At 34.6% G+C, this 17620-nt stretch overlaps 1 protein-coding gene, 1 long non-coding RNA gene and 1 other non-coding gene across 4 annotated transcripts; all 3 read left to right on the forward strand.

Moving 5' to 3' along the window:
- Positions 1-2054: 2054 nt before the first annotated feature.
- Positions 2055-8548, forward strand: LOC128863786 (zinc finger protein 208-like). 2 transcript variants are annotated; one of them, XM_054103128.1, is made up of 4 exons: positions 2055-3454; positions 3513-3548; positions 5474-5848; positions 5910-8548. In XM_054103128.1, the coding sequence occupies exons 1-4, from the start codon at positions 2350-2352 to the stop codon at positions 8330-8332; spliced, it is 3939 nt and encodes a 1312-aa protein (XP_053959103.1). In that variant the 5' UTR covers positions 2055-2349; the 3' UTR covers positions 8333-8548. The 2 variants fall into 2 exon arrangements, with proteins under 2 accessions (XP_053959103.1, XP_053959104.1); XM_054103129.1 differs by having other exon boundaries at positions 3513-3533.
- A 5758-nt stretch (positions 8549-14306) lies between these two features.
- Positions 14307-16036, forward strand: LOC128864260 (uncharacterized). The gene is made up of 3 exons (XR_008454664.1): positions 14307-14392; positions 15475-15722; positions 15823-16036. It is a non-coding gene; the product is annotated as an uncharacterized LOC128864260 (long non-coding RNA).
- Positions 16037-17294: 1258 nt separating this feature from the next.
- Trnag-gcc (transfer RNA glycine (anticodon GCC)) lies at positions 17295-17365 on the forward strand. Its single transcript has one exon. It is a non-coding gene; the product is annotated as a tRNA-Gly (tRNA).
- The last annotated feature ends 255 nt before the right edge of the window (positions 17366-17620 follow it).

Raw genomic sequence — 17620 nt, forward strand, 5'->3', positions numbered from 1 at the left:
TAAAAAATTTGCACACACAAATATTACCACTGGTAAAACTTATATCTGGCAATCAGAATGACAGGAAAATTAAAATGGAATGCACTGCAACTGAGATGTAACCGCTACTACGTACATCACGGCGTACATAATACTAAAGGTCTCGCCTTCCGAAAACCACTACTTTATTTTTAGCGATTTCAACAACCAGGTGACAACATCACTCGGCTGTCGGTTCTACGTTACCGGAACGACCCGGCGGCAAGGCTTAATATTGTATATTGAATTTTCACAAACATGTAATTTGCCCTCCATTTATTTGTTATTTGGTTTGTTTTGTATTATTAAGGTGCCTGACTTCATACTTGTTAAAATCGCGAAAAATAGAATAACTGTTTTGGCAAGACGCCGCCTTTTGTACTCAATACGTCTTGGTATTCTATCATTATTGATATCACCTTGTATGAAATCGCCTTACTTATTATCACTTAATAGAAATAATCGCCCATTTTTAGAACTACTAATACTAGGCGGCCGCCGTAGCCGAATAGTTGGTGCGTGACTACCATTCGGAGTTCATAGAGAGAACGTTGGTTCGAATCTCGGTGAGACACCAAAATTAAGAAAAACATTTTTCAAATAGCGGTCGCCCCTCGGCAGGCAATGGCAAATCTCCGAGTGTATTTCTGCGAACGTTGGTTCGAATCTCGGGGAAACACCAAAATTAAGAAAAACATTTTTCAAATAGCGGTCGCCCCTCGGCAGGCAATGGCAAACCTCTGTGTGTATTTCTGCCATGAAAAAGCTCCTCATAAAAATATTTGCCGTTCGGAGTCGGCTTGAAACTGTAGGTCCCTCCATTTGTGGAACAACATCAAGACGCACACCACAAATAGGAGGAGGAGCTCGGCCAAACACCCAAAAAAGGTGTGCGCGCCAATTATATATATATATATATATAATGCTATGTTGTCACAGCAGATAATTCACTACGTAATTCGCGAGTAATCATGTTTTCACGTTGTATTCGTAATTAATTTTGCCAGCTCTCCTTTTTGTTATCTTATTATGTACTGTGAATCGGCGATGGAGAGAAAAAATAAGTTTAAACTAAGATTTGTTTTTTATATGTAGCGTACTTAATTATATAATATTAACTAATTCCTTCTATTTTCCAGCAATTAGAAAAGTGGCAGCAGGTCGGCCAAAGACTGCTGATAGAGATATATGGCAGTTAGCGAATAGCGTGGGTGCTGTAAAAACAGCCAAATCATTTTAGAAATGGTGCCGAAATAGCAGAACCAAGATTTGTGTACTCGTTGCTGGAGATGAAAAAGAAAAAGCACTACTTGAGTACATGGCGCCCACCTCTCAAGGCGCATCCATTAAAGATGGTGGCTATAGACCTACAACAGTGTTGCGAAACAGTACATATTGAAATCATTAGCAAAACAAACTTAGATAAATTTATATTTTTATGAAAATATTTTAAATACGCTCTTTAATAATGTTAATTATAGATAAATGAAATATGTATTTGTATTTGTTGGTTGTTAGCTTTGGTTGATTATATATTATATTATATAAAATGAAAAATTGTAGCTGATAACACGGATGTGTGTAAAAGTAAGTATACCAAAATATAAATGGCAACATTATGTCGATGCAACCCACACAAACCGATGTATTGGGAAATATGTAACCAAACGAAAGCAACTGTTTTCTACGGGCTCAAGTTTTGCTCAATTTTGTGTATCTCATGGGCAACGGACAGGGACTACGGTAGAAGCGGTGAGTGGGCACCAATATTTGTGCTTTTCAATTTGATAAACAACGCATATTCAAAATTAAAAAAAAAACTATATAATATATAACTTTTAAATAAAAAAGTTTTTTTAACATAGACTTCAACAAATTATATATTCGATTTATTGTCTGAATAAACCGCTGGGAGCTATGCCGATAATATGTAGTCCTGCCCTTAAAAAGCTTAGCAATAAAATTATATCTTTCGATTAACGATAAATAAAACGGGTATCGTTTATCGGCTTTATATTATTAGAGTTTCACTAGTTTTTGCTTAAAGTTGAATTGATTTTTACAGTTCATCTATGGACAAAAATAAAATTGTAAATAGTTTGAACAAGCTAGTATGCATTTGATTTCAATGATAAAAATATACAATACCATCACCTAAAGTGCAAACAGACGTGACTGAATTTCAATTAATGCATTTAAGGATTGTGGAATGGTCTATATAACTTTATGCAAACACCAATCTCGGATCTGGACGTTGGCATATAAATAAGTTTCTAATTCTAATATTGTTAAAAAACTGTTGCATTTCGTTTTGATATACAAGATATTGAAATGGAGGAGTCGCCAGGCACAATGACGCAGGAGACAACAAGACCGTCCACACCAAGTACTGATGTCGACCCTACTGAGCTTGCAGTAAATGTGAAACAAGAAGTCGAATTAATGGTAGACGAATATGAAACAAACTCAAACATCGAGGATGAAGATTATGACGGTAGTGACTCTGAAAGTGGTTATCATTTTGACTATGAACCTGAAGTTAAACGGCCTTGCCCAGTCTTGCCTGATTTAGATGCAAAGAAGAACGCGTACATAAAGAGTGCAAGTTATATTTACAGCAAATTTGTTATGAGACAATGCCCGATGTGTGATTATGAGTTTAATTCGGCACATTGTTGGAAGAAGCATTTAAATTTTGTTCATCATCTAGAGAAACCGGAAGATTTGCAGTTTAAGTACAATGAAGTAGGCGCGAAGTGCAAATTGTGCGACTTTCAAACGGCAACACCAGACTTCAACAAATTACTAGATCATCAAATTTCTCATATGCCATTCAGTCATTATTTGAAATGCAAATTATGCGAATGGAGGACAAAAACACATCCAAGTATGAATTTTCATTTGCGCCAACAGCATTCGGATATACTCGATGTAACGTGTAAAAGTTTAGAGTTAACGGTTTGTCCATATTGCCAGCAAGAATTCGCGTCCCAGTGGTATGTGCGTAAACACATCATACAAGAACATGCAAAAACTATCGACGATAGAACATGCTTTATTTGCTTAGAATGTGGTGAAGAATTTTTGACAAATGCCAGTTTACGTGCGCATGTGGCCGAAAAATTCAAAGACAAGTCCGTGATCGAACTAGGTTTTAAGGAATTTCCTGCTAATGGCGATGATGAAGCTATGTTTAAATGTATTCAATGTCCAACTGTTTTCCGAAAAATTACATCGAATCGCACGATAATTAATTTGCGAGAACATTATATGTTGCATTTAGGAGAACCGACAGGTAAACATGCTTACAAATGCAGATATTGTGAAGAAAGCTTTCGACGTTTCGATAATATGCGAGTACATGTTTGCGACGAATTACGTAAGGTATTGGAAACAATGGCGGGCTCCAAAAATATGAGTTTTGGCACAAATAAAGGTAACTTTTCATATTAATCCATTTAAGAAATATGCTCATCATTAATCGTACATTTCAGCACCATCGCTTAGTCGAAAACGTAAGATGGCAAAAAGTGAGTTGGAAGACTTTTATAAATATCTAAAAAATTCGGAAATGGATTTTAGTTTTGGCTTTAGCTTAGATTTGGCACCTTAATCCTATGCCTATGGGTCCATCGCGTCCGGCGCCTATTTCTACTATATAACGCTACTTGCCCTTGCTCCAAGGTAAACCACTACCTCGCCAGCCTTTCTCGGTTCTTCACTACGAGGCATCTACAACTCTTTCCCACTAAATCCACGGCGACCCTTTTCACCACCTGGACAAAGGAGGTCAAGCTACAACTCAAGGTGAAAGTCGATGATACACAAATTCCGACGGTTAACCCCAAAATATTGGGAGTCACCTTTGATAGCTTGCTCTCCTTCTCAGCGCTTAGAACCGTTATTGCAACTAAAGTACAGAATCGCAACAAGGTTCTCAAGTAGCTCACCGGCAGCACTTGGGGCAACGACAAGGAAATATTGCTGTCGACTTTTAAAGCAAAGGCCGACCGGTTCTAAACTATGCTGCGCCTGTCTGGTCGACTGGAACCAGTGATTCGCAGTGGACGAAGCTTCAGACCTGCCAACACACTGCTTTAAGGACCGTGACAGGATGTCTTCCGATGTCACCTATACAAGATCTACATAATGAGGCCCAAATGCTGCCTGTTAAGGAGCATAACAAATTGCTCAGTAAGCAGTTTCTGCTAGGGTGTTACCGCAGGCCTCACCCATGCAGACACCTGCTCGAGCCTGAGCCACCTCCCAGGCACATCTGGAGGCATTTCCTCAACTACGCGGACGAGATCTCCGACATAAACAGACAGTTATTGGATCGGACAGTGTACGGACAGGCCACAAACGGCATTCATCGGGAGACTCTCACTACCTTCTTAAGCTCCCGACCCCCCGAATGTCGTTATCGGAGTCCAACCACCACCAATCGCAGACGAAGAGCTCCAACTTCAGATTTCTCAAAACTTTTTATTTTAATAATATTTTATCATAAATGGTATGAAACATGCAACGTGCAGTAGTTTCCTAGAAAATGCATGATTTTTCAACGAATTGGCCGGACACGAACGAACCATGGGCATGTGATTAGGGTTAATAGAGCTGCAGATACCGAAATAAATTATAACCGGAACGCGCAAGTGCAATACTATATGGCAGGTATATCAGAAGCACGCAGCTAAGCTCTCTCAGTCTGGGTAGTGCCTTTATGGAACACTAGGACTTTTCTATTGAATTGTTTACTTAAATAGCATTATTTGTTGACAATCAGATCAGAATTAATGATGTTGTTGTTGTAGCAGAATAAACATTCCCCATACTTATATACGGCGAATGCTGCTGGAGTGACAGTCCTTGGCCGGGTCGTTCTGGTTACGTAGAACTGACTATCGTGGGAACGCAAAATTAATGATCTGATCAGGCGATGAACATCATAATATACTACTTCCTCCCATTAACACCAAACACACAGGATGTACCTGTTTGGTGACAATCTAAACTGGGAAGCTTCAGCTCGCTTTGTCCGCTATCTTTCCATATATTTGTATTGTACGTGATTAATATTTCATCACCAGTTTCAGTAGCGTTTCGAAACCGGAAATTCGGTCCATTATATCCATTCTATGCAGCCACAAATGCTGTACGCTAGCAATATCAGCAGTCCTCCAAATTTTTTTTTTGTTTTCCTCGGCATTTGCATTTTCGATCATGTTCCACTACATTCTGTTCTACGCTAACGGAAGCACTCGGCTAAGGACTGTCACTTAAGTAGTATAAAAAAAATAAATTGGGCTTATGATTTAAAATAAGAACCGTCCAAATTAATTTCAATTGAATAATAAATTGAAATCCATCTATTCACAAACTTGTTTCCGAATTTTTTTGGACAACACAGTATATAAAATATTATTTATTGTAGCTTTCGTTTTGTTTTACTTAGAAATGCAATATGAACCCGTTATTGGCCTGAAAAGAGATTATATGAAATATATTCGGCATGTTTGTTTAAAATGTGGAGTCTCATTTGGTAAGTTGTTTCATTGCAAACGGCATATGTTCCAGAAGCATGGGATGAACAAACCGGAGGGTCTCGATTTTAGAAAGGTCGGAAATCAAAGTGCCTCGGATGTATACGAATGTACAGTATGCGAAGAGTTTACCTCCGATTTTGACTTAAATACGATGTTAGTACACGCACGAATACATACAGTATTTGATCCTTTACAATGCAAACATTGTCACCAGTCTTTCGGCTATGAATCCGAAATACCTGGACATGAGTGTGTAGATGTGGAAAGCGTAAACACGTTGACTGGTAAGCATATTAAATGTTTATAACAATGAAAAATTTTGTTTTAACAGTGATTTTTAAACAGAAAAAAGAGGTCCAAGAGAGATACCCATACCTAACATGGAAAGTTTTTGCCCAAAATGTGGGCAAACCTATTCAACGCCCTCTTGTCTAACTAGACATATGAATAGAGTGCATGGAATGAATGAACCATACGGGCTCGGTTTCGAAATCTGCGAACCGATTGACGTCACTGAAAAAGTATACCGTTGCAGTGAATGTGAAAATTTCACAGCTATGGAGAAGAATTTGAAAGCTATGCTAGAGCACGCTCGGGAACATTTTCCCTTTGACAGTTTCAGGTGCACTCTATGCAAAGAGCGTTTCCGGTTGAAAGATCAAGCGAGGAGACATCAATGTTCAAATGACACCAGCAAAGAAGATGATATGTACGATGAAAAGATATTAAAGAAAGCACGGCTGAATAAAATGGGACGATTTTGCCCTAAATGCGGCAAAACGTTTACTAAAACTTGCATTTGTAAAACGCATATAACCCAGGTGCATGGATTCGATAAACCGGCTGGTCTGGGGTTTGAAAAAATTGAATCGATGGATGGTACTACTGAAGAAACATATCGTTGCATTGAATGTATCACTTATACAACAACACTGGATTTAGGTGTTATGTTGGAACATGCCAGAGAGCATTTTCCTTTTGAGAGTTTTTGGTGCATGTTATGCAATGAGCGCTTTAGATTAAAAGTACATGCAAAAGAACACAAATGCTTAAATGCTACAAGTAAAGCTGAATATGAAAAGGATGGGGAGAACGACAAGACGTCACGAGCGAGATATCCAAAGACTTTTGAGAAGTGTATAAGGAAATTTTGTCCTGAGTGCAATACTGAAATGCCAAGTGTGAAAACATGGCGCTGGCATTTGTGTAGATATCACGAAATGGGAACTCTTTCAGGTTTACATATGAAGCAAACAAAAGGCAATTTGGTAGAATGTTTGATTTGCCAAGTACAAATGACATATGCAAGGAGACAAGAGCACAGATTCGTGCATCTGCCTTTCAAACCGTTTCAATGCAAATATTGCAGCGAATATTTCATCGAGATTGAAAAGGCAAAATTTCATTGCAGCGAATGCACGCAAATACCATTAAATTTCGAGGAAAGTGAAGAGCCAAAAGTAATCGTAAGAGATTTATATAAGAGGTTTCCGCGACGCGTTGAAATAAAAATTGATGATAAAAATGAACAAATGAACGGCTTACAAACAAACGTGAGTGATGAAAGAAAAGCGCAGACGATGAAATGCCATAAACAAACAAGCAATAATATGAGTTTGGAAAAATTAAATGAACAAGAAGAATTGGACAGTGGAAACGAAAGCAGAGCTACAAACAAAGGCATATGCGTAGTACTCACGGATGACAATGATTTCGCAAAGTTTGTTAGAATAAGCTGCCCATTATGTCCTGATACCGAATTCGAATCCAATCTATTCCTATCACGTCATTTTAACGAAGTACACGATAACTTCCGCGAACACTTTACAGTTCATAAAACAAACTCGGCGAATTGTAAAACGTGTAACAAATATTTCAATATTGTATACAAAAAGACAATGATAAAGCATTATTTAAGTGAAATCAACGCAACGTGTTTCTGGTGTCGACTATGTGAAAAGAACATGTTATATTTTGAGACCATGCGGACACACCTTTTGGAGGATCACCAAGCCGTGATAGCAGGGCAAACACAAGAGGCGAGTAGTTCAACATCCACGACGGCTGATGTGACGGATCCTTTGAAAGTAACATCTGTAGACATTTCAAAAGTGTCACGCACCACCATGGCTATACCCACAAGCAAGACAGCTGTTTTCAATGAATTTAATGCTTACATTTCATACGCATGTCCCGAATGCAATGTGCCATTCGATACATCCGAGCAATGGCATTTGCACATAAATGGGGAGCATGATTTCTTTGATCAGCATCAGTTGAATATTGAAGCCACACCGGATGGCTTTAAGCGTTGTAAACAGTGTAGTGTCAATATAAGTGGTGGCGTATTGGCGGAACAGCGTCATAAATTGACGCATATGCAGTTTAAATCGTTTATATGTACCCTCTGCCAACATCGCTCAACCACGCTGGGTGTGCTCACTCAGCACTTTCGCAGACGTCACTTTGCCAAGGGTGCGTTTAAATGCGGTTTGTGTCCACGCGTTCTAAGTACTTCATGTGAACAAATCGAACATATAAAGAGTGAGCACGATCCACGTGAATACCCACCAAGATTATGTCGCGTTTGTTTTAATATTTTTAGTTCAGCCAGAGCATTGCTTATGCATATGGATTTGCATAATCCCAATCGCGAAGTTTTCCAATGTAATTTCTGCGATCGTTTGTATAAATATAAAAGAGAATTACGTTTACATGTGCGGGCTAAACACCCCGGAAAAGAAGTTACAATTAGTGAAAATAATTAAACTTAAATTATGAACGAAAACTTGATAAAACTTTTAATTTAAATAAATTACAGTCATAAGAAGAAATGCAATATAATTTAAAAAGATTTAAATTAGACACATAGTTTAAAAAAAAATTAATTTATATTTTAAAATTTAAATTTTTATAAAAAGGAATTTAATTTAATTTGTAATTTTAAAATTACATTGTTTAAGTTTAATTAATTAACCTGTACAATAAATAAATAATAATAATCAAAAATTATATAACCTTTTATTGCAAAACTTTTAGTATAAAAATCTGACGCAATCAATTCACTATACATACATACATATACGAAAAATAACTTAAAATAAAATTTAAATCAATATCTTACCACTATTCAAAAATACAAAATTTTATTTTAAATTATTTTTCGTTCCCAGTTTTAAATATTTACATGAATGTTATATGTATATGTATGTACATATCTATGCAACATATTAATAATTAAGTTAAAATTAAACAAAAAATTCCTTGTAACATTTTTTAAACATTGTCAAATCTTCATAACCATTTTATTGAAAATGGCAATGAAAAGGAAGATCAAATTATGAACTCTTATTAGTTATGAACTAATTTTAAAGTTATAATATATAATAAGTTATATAAGTATGAACTCACTTTACAATGTAAAAATACGATAATGATTGATTTCAAAAATGTATGAATTCGAAAATGATCCATTCAAATTTCTTTCCTACCACTTCAAACATAAGAATTTTCCTACCATAACAACAACAAACAACAATTTTTAAATTTCAACACAAAAGTGTAAACAAATAAGTTCAATCAAATCACCATCACTTAAAAAATTCACCTACTTTATTATTTTACCAATTAAAAAAAAAGCTAGAAAATACACTAAGAATACTTAATTTAACCCTTCGTTGGGCACCCGGGTCTTTTCTGGCCAAAATTTTCGACTTTGGGCGTGAATTTAACATATCTCTGTTATAGCTAACGACTTGAGCTTTCAGGTAGCTTCCTAAAATTTAATTTTCTATCGATTTATGGATGTAACCTTAAAAAAGAATCCTCGAACAGGTCGAAAAAAGGCCGGACCCGGGTGCCCAAGCGAAGGTTTTAAAAAAAGACCCTCCGTTAAAGTTATAAAAATTAGTTCAATTCAAATATAGCAGAGGGCATAAAAAGTATACATTTTTTATTGAAAATTTTGTGAAATTAATCTACCTATAAAAATTAAAAAAAAGAGGAATTGGTTTTATGAAATACATTATTTAAGGTCGCATCTGCTTTCATATATAAAAAAAAATATTTAATACATAAATTATTACTTTAAAAGAATGTGTGAGTATCTACACACTGTGCGCTAACTACAAAAAATGTCGCCATTCAAAATTGATCCATTAAAATGAGAGTAAAGGGATCGGATATTTTTTTCTGATAGTATTATTTATAAAAACTGTCGTATCTAGTTCTACTTATATATCACATTAACATATCGCACCCTAAATACAAAAGGGTCACAACTCAAAATGTACCTTCTGCTCAAATATGAACGAGACGTTATCAATAAAACGGTCCGCGGATGACATATGGCAAAAATAATTTTTTTGTTTTTTGGTAGGACTGTTATAAGCTTACATGGCAAATTTCAGCGTGATATGTCACATAGTTTGTTTTCTGTGCTACTGTAAACAAGTCAAGCTCGAGTGTGGAAAATTTTGAGTTGTGACCCTTTTGTATTTAGGGTGCGATATGTTTGTACGTATTTAGTTTCAAATTTGAATCTATTACAAATTTTCCTATGTATAAAACCAAAATTTCTGTAGAGATTGGAAATATTCAAGCCCATAACATAAATGCGTTGCTGCAAAATATCAAATATCATTAAGTGCATATGTTTGTATGTATATGCGGGTAAGTATATACATGCATACATGCATACATCTATACATACATAGTTTTATTTTCTAATTTAATGGCTTACTTGATATTCTTTTATTATAAAATGTAAGAAATGGTTTTTTAGTTTGGTTTTTTCTATTCTTAAAATTAAAACTAGACAAAAATGTATTGAACGTTGATTATTATTTTTTCTGAACTTTATTTAGTTTAAAATATATTTACAATTTATTTTAGTTAAAAAAAATTATAAAAAAAGTAAACAAATTTTAACTTAAACCATTAATTTTTAGGTATTCTTATAAAAGAAATCAGTTTTTTCATACATACTTTTTTATGATTTAATTTATTGTTGTTTTGGGTTATGAGTGTGACGCCTGAGGTTGGACGCTCTCAAAACGCCAGGTTGTCGCTCTTCTTCGCATCTTCTCAGTATGTAAGTTCGATTTTAACCAAGGGGGGTTCATAGAGGGTGACTTGCGTAGAGCAAGAATAACATTAACATGTGGAATGTAAAGAACCAAATAAGGCAAAACAAAGAAGCAGGACACTTTGACATTCAAACCACCAAAACGAAAAACGAAAAACAAATAATCTGTTATACCGAAGTCACCTTATGTGGATTCGCTCTGTATGTACTGCACTACTTTAACCTCTTTGCCTAGTGTTGAGCAAGTATATTGCATACCGCATTAGATTATGTAGTAGGCAACGAAGATGGTGGCTTCAATTTGCATTAACAGCCTTAATGCGCACTAGTTCGTGATTTATCGCATCTCTAATGTCTAGTACGGGAATGTCTATTTCTAGTACGATTGCACAATAGTATGAAACGTAAAAGTTCAGTACATGAGGACCCACATTGCACGCTGTAAAGTTACAATAAAAGAATAGTTTCGCATTTGTCATGCTAGGCATTTAATAAGTTCATCTTGTTATCTGTATCTCCCGCGGAGTCGTCTTTTTTCGACTTATCGAGGCGGCCAACTCTTCAAAATTGAGTCGATTTCTCTCGCAAAATCTTTTTTTTTTTTCTTGTTTAACCATTTCTTTCCACTCACTTTTTATATATTATCTAATAAGTTTTACAAGTTTTGAGGACATGCTGCAAAATACTGATCTAGCAAACCGCTAGGTACTTGTATATTACGTCCGTGTGCAAATCGATCGAAGCGTCGCTATTTTCTTTCGTTTTCAGTGGTTCGCTGTACGCATTTGGATTTAACTCGAAAAGTTATGGCAATCCCATTATAAAACTTTCAGAGATTACTGAGGATCGTCTCAGCTCTCAATGGGTAAAGTAAGAACAAATCTGAGGGGAATACTTTTCAAAAATGGTAAAACAAAATTTTGAGCGAGGAAAGAAATTAGAAATAGTGGATATAAATGTTAAAAAGAACCGAAGATATTTCAGTTCAAAAAACTCAGTACAAAAATGCCCAACAAAAATATATTTTTTTTTTAATTTTCGCAGTTTACTTCTTATTATACTCAAGCAACCAATTTTCAAAAAAATTCCAAAATACTGCGATCACTTGATATGTAATCGCTCTATAGTGCAACGGTACCCCTCTAATAGCGCCATAAGATTCCAGCGCAGTGCGTGGATTTTACCTTGTCATGTAGAATAAAAATATTGATTGCGGCTGACTTGTGAAAAGTTATCTGGAACATTATTTTACCAATTACTTGAATAAGGCCGATATATGTAGTTAATCGTAGCATTTTCGATGACGACCGCTTGGCTTTAGATTTTTTGCTGTAGTTGGAGGTATTCTTTTTAAGCAATCAGTTTTACATCAATAATGCTGATACATTAAGATACTCCTGGTTTACTCCAAATTGGTGGTTGAATTACAGGCGCCAAAACTGCAACTGAAAAAAGCGTTTGCGAAGTACAATTTAGTGCGTGCCTGTCACACAAAAGTCAGATATGCAGTACTTGCGGGCACAACGCACACTTTAACAAGAGAAATATTTGACCACAGGAAATAACAACATATGTAGGTATATTTAAACGCACGTCAAAAGACAAGCTTACACGCTCGTAATCGAAGACGTAATGGTTTAATTTAAACAAATAATTTTTTATATTCCAGTATGCAACGATTTTTTAAATTTTAGATTTTCGTTATATACCATTTTTTTAAGAAAATATTTTTGCATAAACAATTTTTATTGCTTGGCCTTAGAATCCTGTACCTTTTTCGTATTTTTTTGATTAAAATAGATTTCATTTGTGCACATATAATTTACCTAAACTATTTTTTTATTTAATGCAGTTATTCCTTGCAATTGAATTTTTTTATAACTAAGTCAAAATCTTTTGTTTTATTGTTTACCCTTTTTTGAACTTAAAATCATTTGAGTTAGTACCCGCATATTTTCTAATTAGTTTTAGTGTTGTATATTAAACCTAAATAAATAAATAATAATAAAACCATCCTAAACAAATTCACTTATTGGATAGTTGCGGATGAAACCAACTGTTTTTTTTTATCGGTTATAGGCAATTGTCGATGAGAGTTGTCTTTTTTCAGTTTAAGTTTTTTTCGTTTTAATTTTTGATGATCTTACTATTTATTTATGCTATGCGAAACTTTTTACTTTTTAATCTGTAAAAAATTTGCTTTAAAATTCCTAAAGGGTTTTCCAATAACAGGTTTTATCTATCGCTATCGAGAGATGATGAACGATTTTTCATGGCCGGAATTGGATGGTATTGATTTGGACAACGTTTATTTTCAACAAGACGGCGCAACATGCCACTCAAGCAACGAAACCATTGATCTTTTACGAGAAAAGTATCCGGATCGTGTTACCTCTCGAAGAGGTGATCACAATTGGCCACCGAGATCTTTTGATTCAACACCTTCTGACATTTTTATATGGGGCCACGTGAAAGAGAAGGTCTACGCCAACAGCACAGGGTCGATTCAAGACCTCAAAGATGGAACTCGTGAGGCTATCGAGGACATAGGGCAGCCACTTTGCAATTCGGTTATGGAAAATTTCATGAAAAGGATATTGTCCTGTAAGCGTGGTTGTGGTGGTCATTTGCCTGATGTTATTTTCCACTATTAATGACATACCTTCCTCTTTATAATGAAATAAACATCCGATCATTTATATTAAAAAATAGCATTTTTCTTTGAATATCAAAATAACACCTCTGTTTGGAAAACCTTTATTTTTAATATCAAATATTGATTTATTTCACTTAAATACATACATACATATGTATATATAGGTATTGTGAATCTCATTATTTTTTAAATCTAAAAATGTGATGTTTTTTTGGCGCTGTTGCTTTCAATTTTTTTTTTTATTCCAAATCGAATTTTTAATATCGAATATTGGTTTATTTCACTTAAATACATACATACAAACATGCATATATTGCTAACGGCATTATTTTTTAAATCTAAAAATTTTATGCTTCTTATTTTGTTGGTGTGCCAATATTTTTTTATGCAATTTCTATTTAGTATGAAGGTTCATTACTTTCAAAATATTTACGTTTGTATACACATATGTATGTGCACACACATATATATGCTCGTATGTGAACACCTACACACGATGAAATAAAATTAAGAAGAGAAAATAAAACTATAGTTTTAAGATTAAAAACAAATTTTACGTACAAGCAAATACATATACAAGCATGTATTTTTTAGGCTTAGTAACATTTTTAAGATTAAAATTTATATTTCCATACGCAATCATTTTTATTCCTTTATTTTTTTAAATTAGTTTACCAATTTTCCCTCATTTATACGATGTACATATCAACAACGAAGAATTAGTATTGAATTTTTGACATGTACACACACACTAACTCCCAGTTAAAATTTATGCTGCAGCGCACAATACAACATCACTGAGCCAACGGGAATTCACACAACTGCTAACTGATACTTCATTTACCTACATTCTTTTTACAAGATTACAATAAGAGCTACCTACACCCAGATTGTTTGTTTATCCGGCCGAGAGCGCTATGCTGCTCTTCTTTCGATGGCGTTTCGGAGGCACGACAACAAACATTCTTACCAGGCAGACATGAATAGTAGTGCGACGGACAGCATCACTGGCGGAAAATGCAATAGACAGTTGTTAGAAAACAAAGAAGAAAATATTAGAATCATACGTACACCAATGGTCCATATGTAAGCAATATGTGTTAGTATGTATGTATATGTGAAAACAAATGGCCATATAATACCAGCTGTTACGGAGAGCGTAGTGTTTGTACTGTGAAATTAAAAATAAATGAATGAATTAACAAATTGTATGTGTGCTTCGTTGAAAAGGTAGACATAAAAATTTACGACAGTATTTTTATGAGCGGCATTCGGCATTTTAGCGTAAACTGCCTCGCACATATTCCATGTTAAAAGGGCTATTTGATTAAATCGTATGGGGTAGTTAGAATGCTGCACGAGTACAGTACAGAAAAAAAAAATCGCATGGGAGCGAAAAACGTTTTTCGTGGTGGATGATTAAACTGAATTTAATCGTTTGCTACTGGGCGTTCAGTAGGCGTCAGCAAGCAACTCAACTAATGTTTTGCCGCCGCAGCAGCAGCGCTAGTTATGGGTATGTTGGTTGTGAGCTCGGAAACATACATTAGGGTGGTTGACAAAAAAATTTTGCATTGGAAAATTGGAGGATGGTAATTGAAGTTCAATTTCTTGCTCAAAATTGTTATTTGTTAATTTTTAGATGATACTGAAGTAAATAAATAATAAATAGATAGTGAAATAGGATTAAAAATATGTAAGCAAAGAAAGTGGGAAACGTTTTTTTCTGGAATTAATTCATCGAACAATTCTATTTCTATCAGAGAACTTAAAAATCTCGATACTTACAAACTAATGCACAATATATCAGTAAGGATCCACGAGAAATATTGTGTGCCGAAATTTCAAGCCATCGAAGCAAAATTTAAGAAGTTAAGAGCAATTGAGTCCGAGTTTCTCTACCTACTCGACTTGAAAGTGTTTTTCGGAAACTTGTTTTGAAATTTAGTACATCTTCACATAATTCGCCAGGTATCCCTGCCAACTTTTTTGCATATTTTTAATAATCATTGATCTTACAATAACAAATTAGCCGATTTTTTTGAGTGAAACTTCGTTTTTGGCTTTCAAGTGCTACGAAAAGTCTAATAATCGAAAAAAATACTCCCGGAGATGCTTTATAAATAACAAATACATATAATAAATGCAGTTTGATTTTTTTGTTTCAGATGGTTTTATTTGCGATTTATGATACACATCGCAACTTTTTTTTCGAGTGACCTCGACATTGACTGAATTAAATAACGTCGCCGAAAAATATTCTTGAAAGCATGTCTTTTTTCCATCGAATTAACCTTTTCATCTCGGAGCTCCTTCTTTATGGTGCTGCTCCTAACCAATAGAGCAGGTATCTCGTTCCCGCGGATACTCTTGTGCCCCGGTGACCACAATAGCTGAGTGCAATTGCCCAGTCCTGGTAAGTTTAATCTCCTTATATACTTATATAATATTGTATATCTACTACCTATCTATTGAGGATTTAAACTCAAAGAATGATTTGCTGATTTTTTCCTCAGAAAGCGATGACTTTTTTGTCGGCGTTCTATTTCCAGTGAAAGCTGATTTTAAGTTAAAAATCATATAAGAAAATTCTCACTCAAAAAATATTTATTCTAATTGCTTACTAATAGCAGCAACGACTAAAATTGTTCAAAATTTAGCTACGAGTACGAACTATATTTTATAATTATTGAATGTCGAATGACTATAAACCAGAGCAAGCCGGAAATGTTAAAGTATTAAAAGCAATAAAAAATAATAATTTTAATTCTATAACTTTTTGTTAATTCTATATTAAAATTATTTGAGGTTCTAGGAAATTGGGTTAAAACTTTTCAGCTCGTCCTATTATGTTTCTAATATAATGCTTTGCTCCTCTGCTAAGTATTGGCTATTTGTATAAAATATTCTCATAAATGGAAATATATAAAATAAGTAACTATCAAAGCGTGTCCTTGCAATTTCTTATTTATAAAAAGGGAGAAAAACTTAAACGTATGTATATAATATATACCTACATATTTCTCCGTGGATAACCGGCATAACCCAGTATTTCCATTAGCGAGGAAGAAATTCCTACGCCTTGCCAGCTTTGCCACTACTCATCTTTAACTTATGGATTAAACATTTGTGCACAATTAATATTAAGACAAAACAAATAAGCATTTTTTTAATTAAGACAATTCAAATCCACATTACAATGGAACAAATAAAGACATTTAGTCGCAACTATACTTTGATTTCGACTCGTCATTTGTTTTCCGTACATTTTTCTAAAATTCTTTCCACCATGGAAGTGAAGTCTCCATAGATATAAAGATGTGCGCCACATTCAAGCACACTTATGTTACATTTTTAATATGTTTTGAACCGACGAAAAATTATTTTTTCTTCTCGCAAGTTTTTATGAATATAAATCGAGTAAAATTTGTTTGTCTTAGATTATGTCCAAACAGACACCTAATTAGTAATTAAGAACTTTTCAGCAATTTTTTTCTTAATTGTAACCCAATTTAACATACAACAATTAAAATTATTAATTGTCCATTACGTCCCCTTAGTATAACAATAGCCTATGTGCTCATAGGCTATTATTTTTTTATTGAATTTTTGGATTCTCCATCGTCGATTTTATATGTGGTCAAAATTTTCTCAAATTCTAGTTCCACAAAGTGGGTCAAAACGTCAGTCAAAAAATAATAAATATTTACAGACATAACGAGATTTGAGTGAGAGCTACTTTCGACAAAAAGTTTGAAATTCATTTTCTCAAAACATCAAAAAATTTATAGGCTATTTTAATACTAAGGGGACGATTAATACTTAATTTTCCATAAGAGTTCTCTAGTGATGACGGTCAATTGAATTTCATTTTTCCCACAGGCTGCTAAACTGTTTGGGTTGTGGCACGAATAACAAGAAATGCTAATAGCAAATAAAAGTATGTGATTGAAGTATAGTAACTGGTGTGTACTCAAATATTGTATAAGCATCGGTGGTTCAGTGGTAGAATGCTCGCCTGCCACGCGGGCGGCCCGGGTTCGATTCCCGGCCGATGCAATGTTTTTTTTCATTTTTTAAATTATTGCTTCGTGCTTTTTTTCAATTCCATATTAAGAAAAAAGTTGTGCACATAAATTATATATATTTCTTTTAGTCGTATCCATCAGATAACTTTTCCGCATCTCGTACAATAAGTGTAAAAAAATATAGTGCATACTGTTCTAAATACGCGCAACATTAATGCGTTCCAAACCAGCACTAGCGCCACAAAGCTGCCAACCATGCTACCTTCACGTGCGTCTGTGTGTTTTC

The sequence above is a fragment of the Anastrepha ludens genome, chromosome 5, assembly GCF_028408465.1.
Source record: "Anastrepha ludens isolate Willacy chromosome 5, idAnaLude1.1, whole genome shotgun sequence".
In the NCBI taxonomy this organism is placed as follows: Eukaryota; Metazoa; Arthropoda; class Insecta; order Diptera; family Tephritidae; genus Anastrepha; species Anastrepha ludens.

Bases quoted from the DNA above. Each gene is read 5' to 3' on its own strand.
- LOC128863786 (XM_054103128.1), top strand. From the start codon at position 2,350: ATGGAGGAGTCGCCAGGCACAATGACGCAGGAGACAACAAGACCGTCC. The intron at 3,455-3,512 runs GTAACTTTTCAT...CGTACATTTCAG, and splicing joins GAGTTTTGGCACAAATAAAG to CACCATCGCTTAGTCGAAAA. The intron at 5,849-5,909 runs GTAAGCATATTA...ATTTTTAAACAG, and splicing joins AAGCGTAAACACGTTGACTG to AAAAAAGAGGTCCAAGAGAG.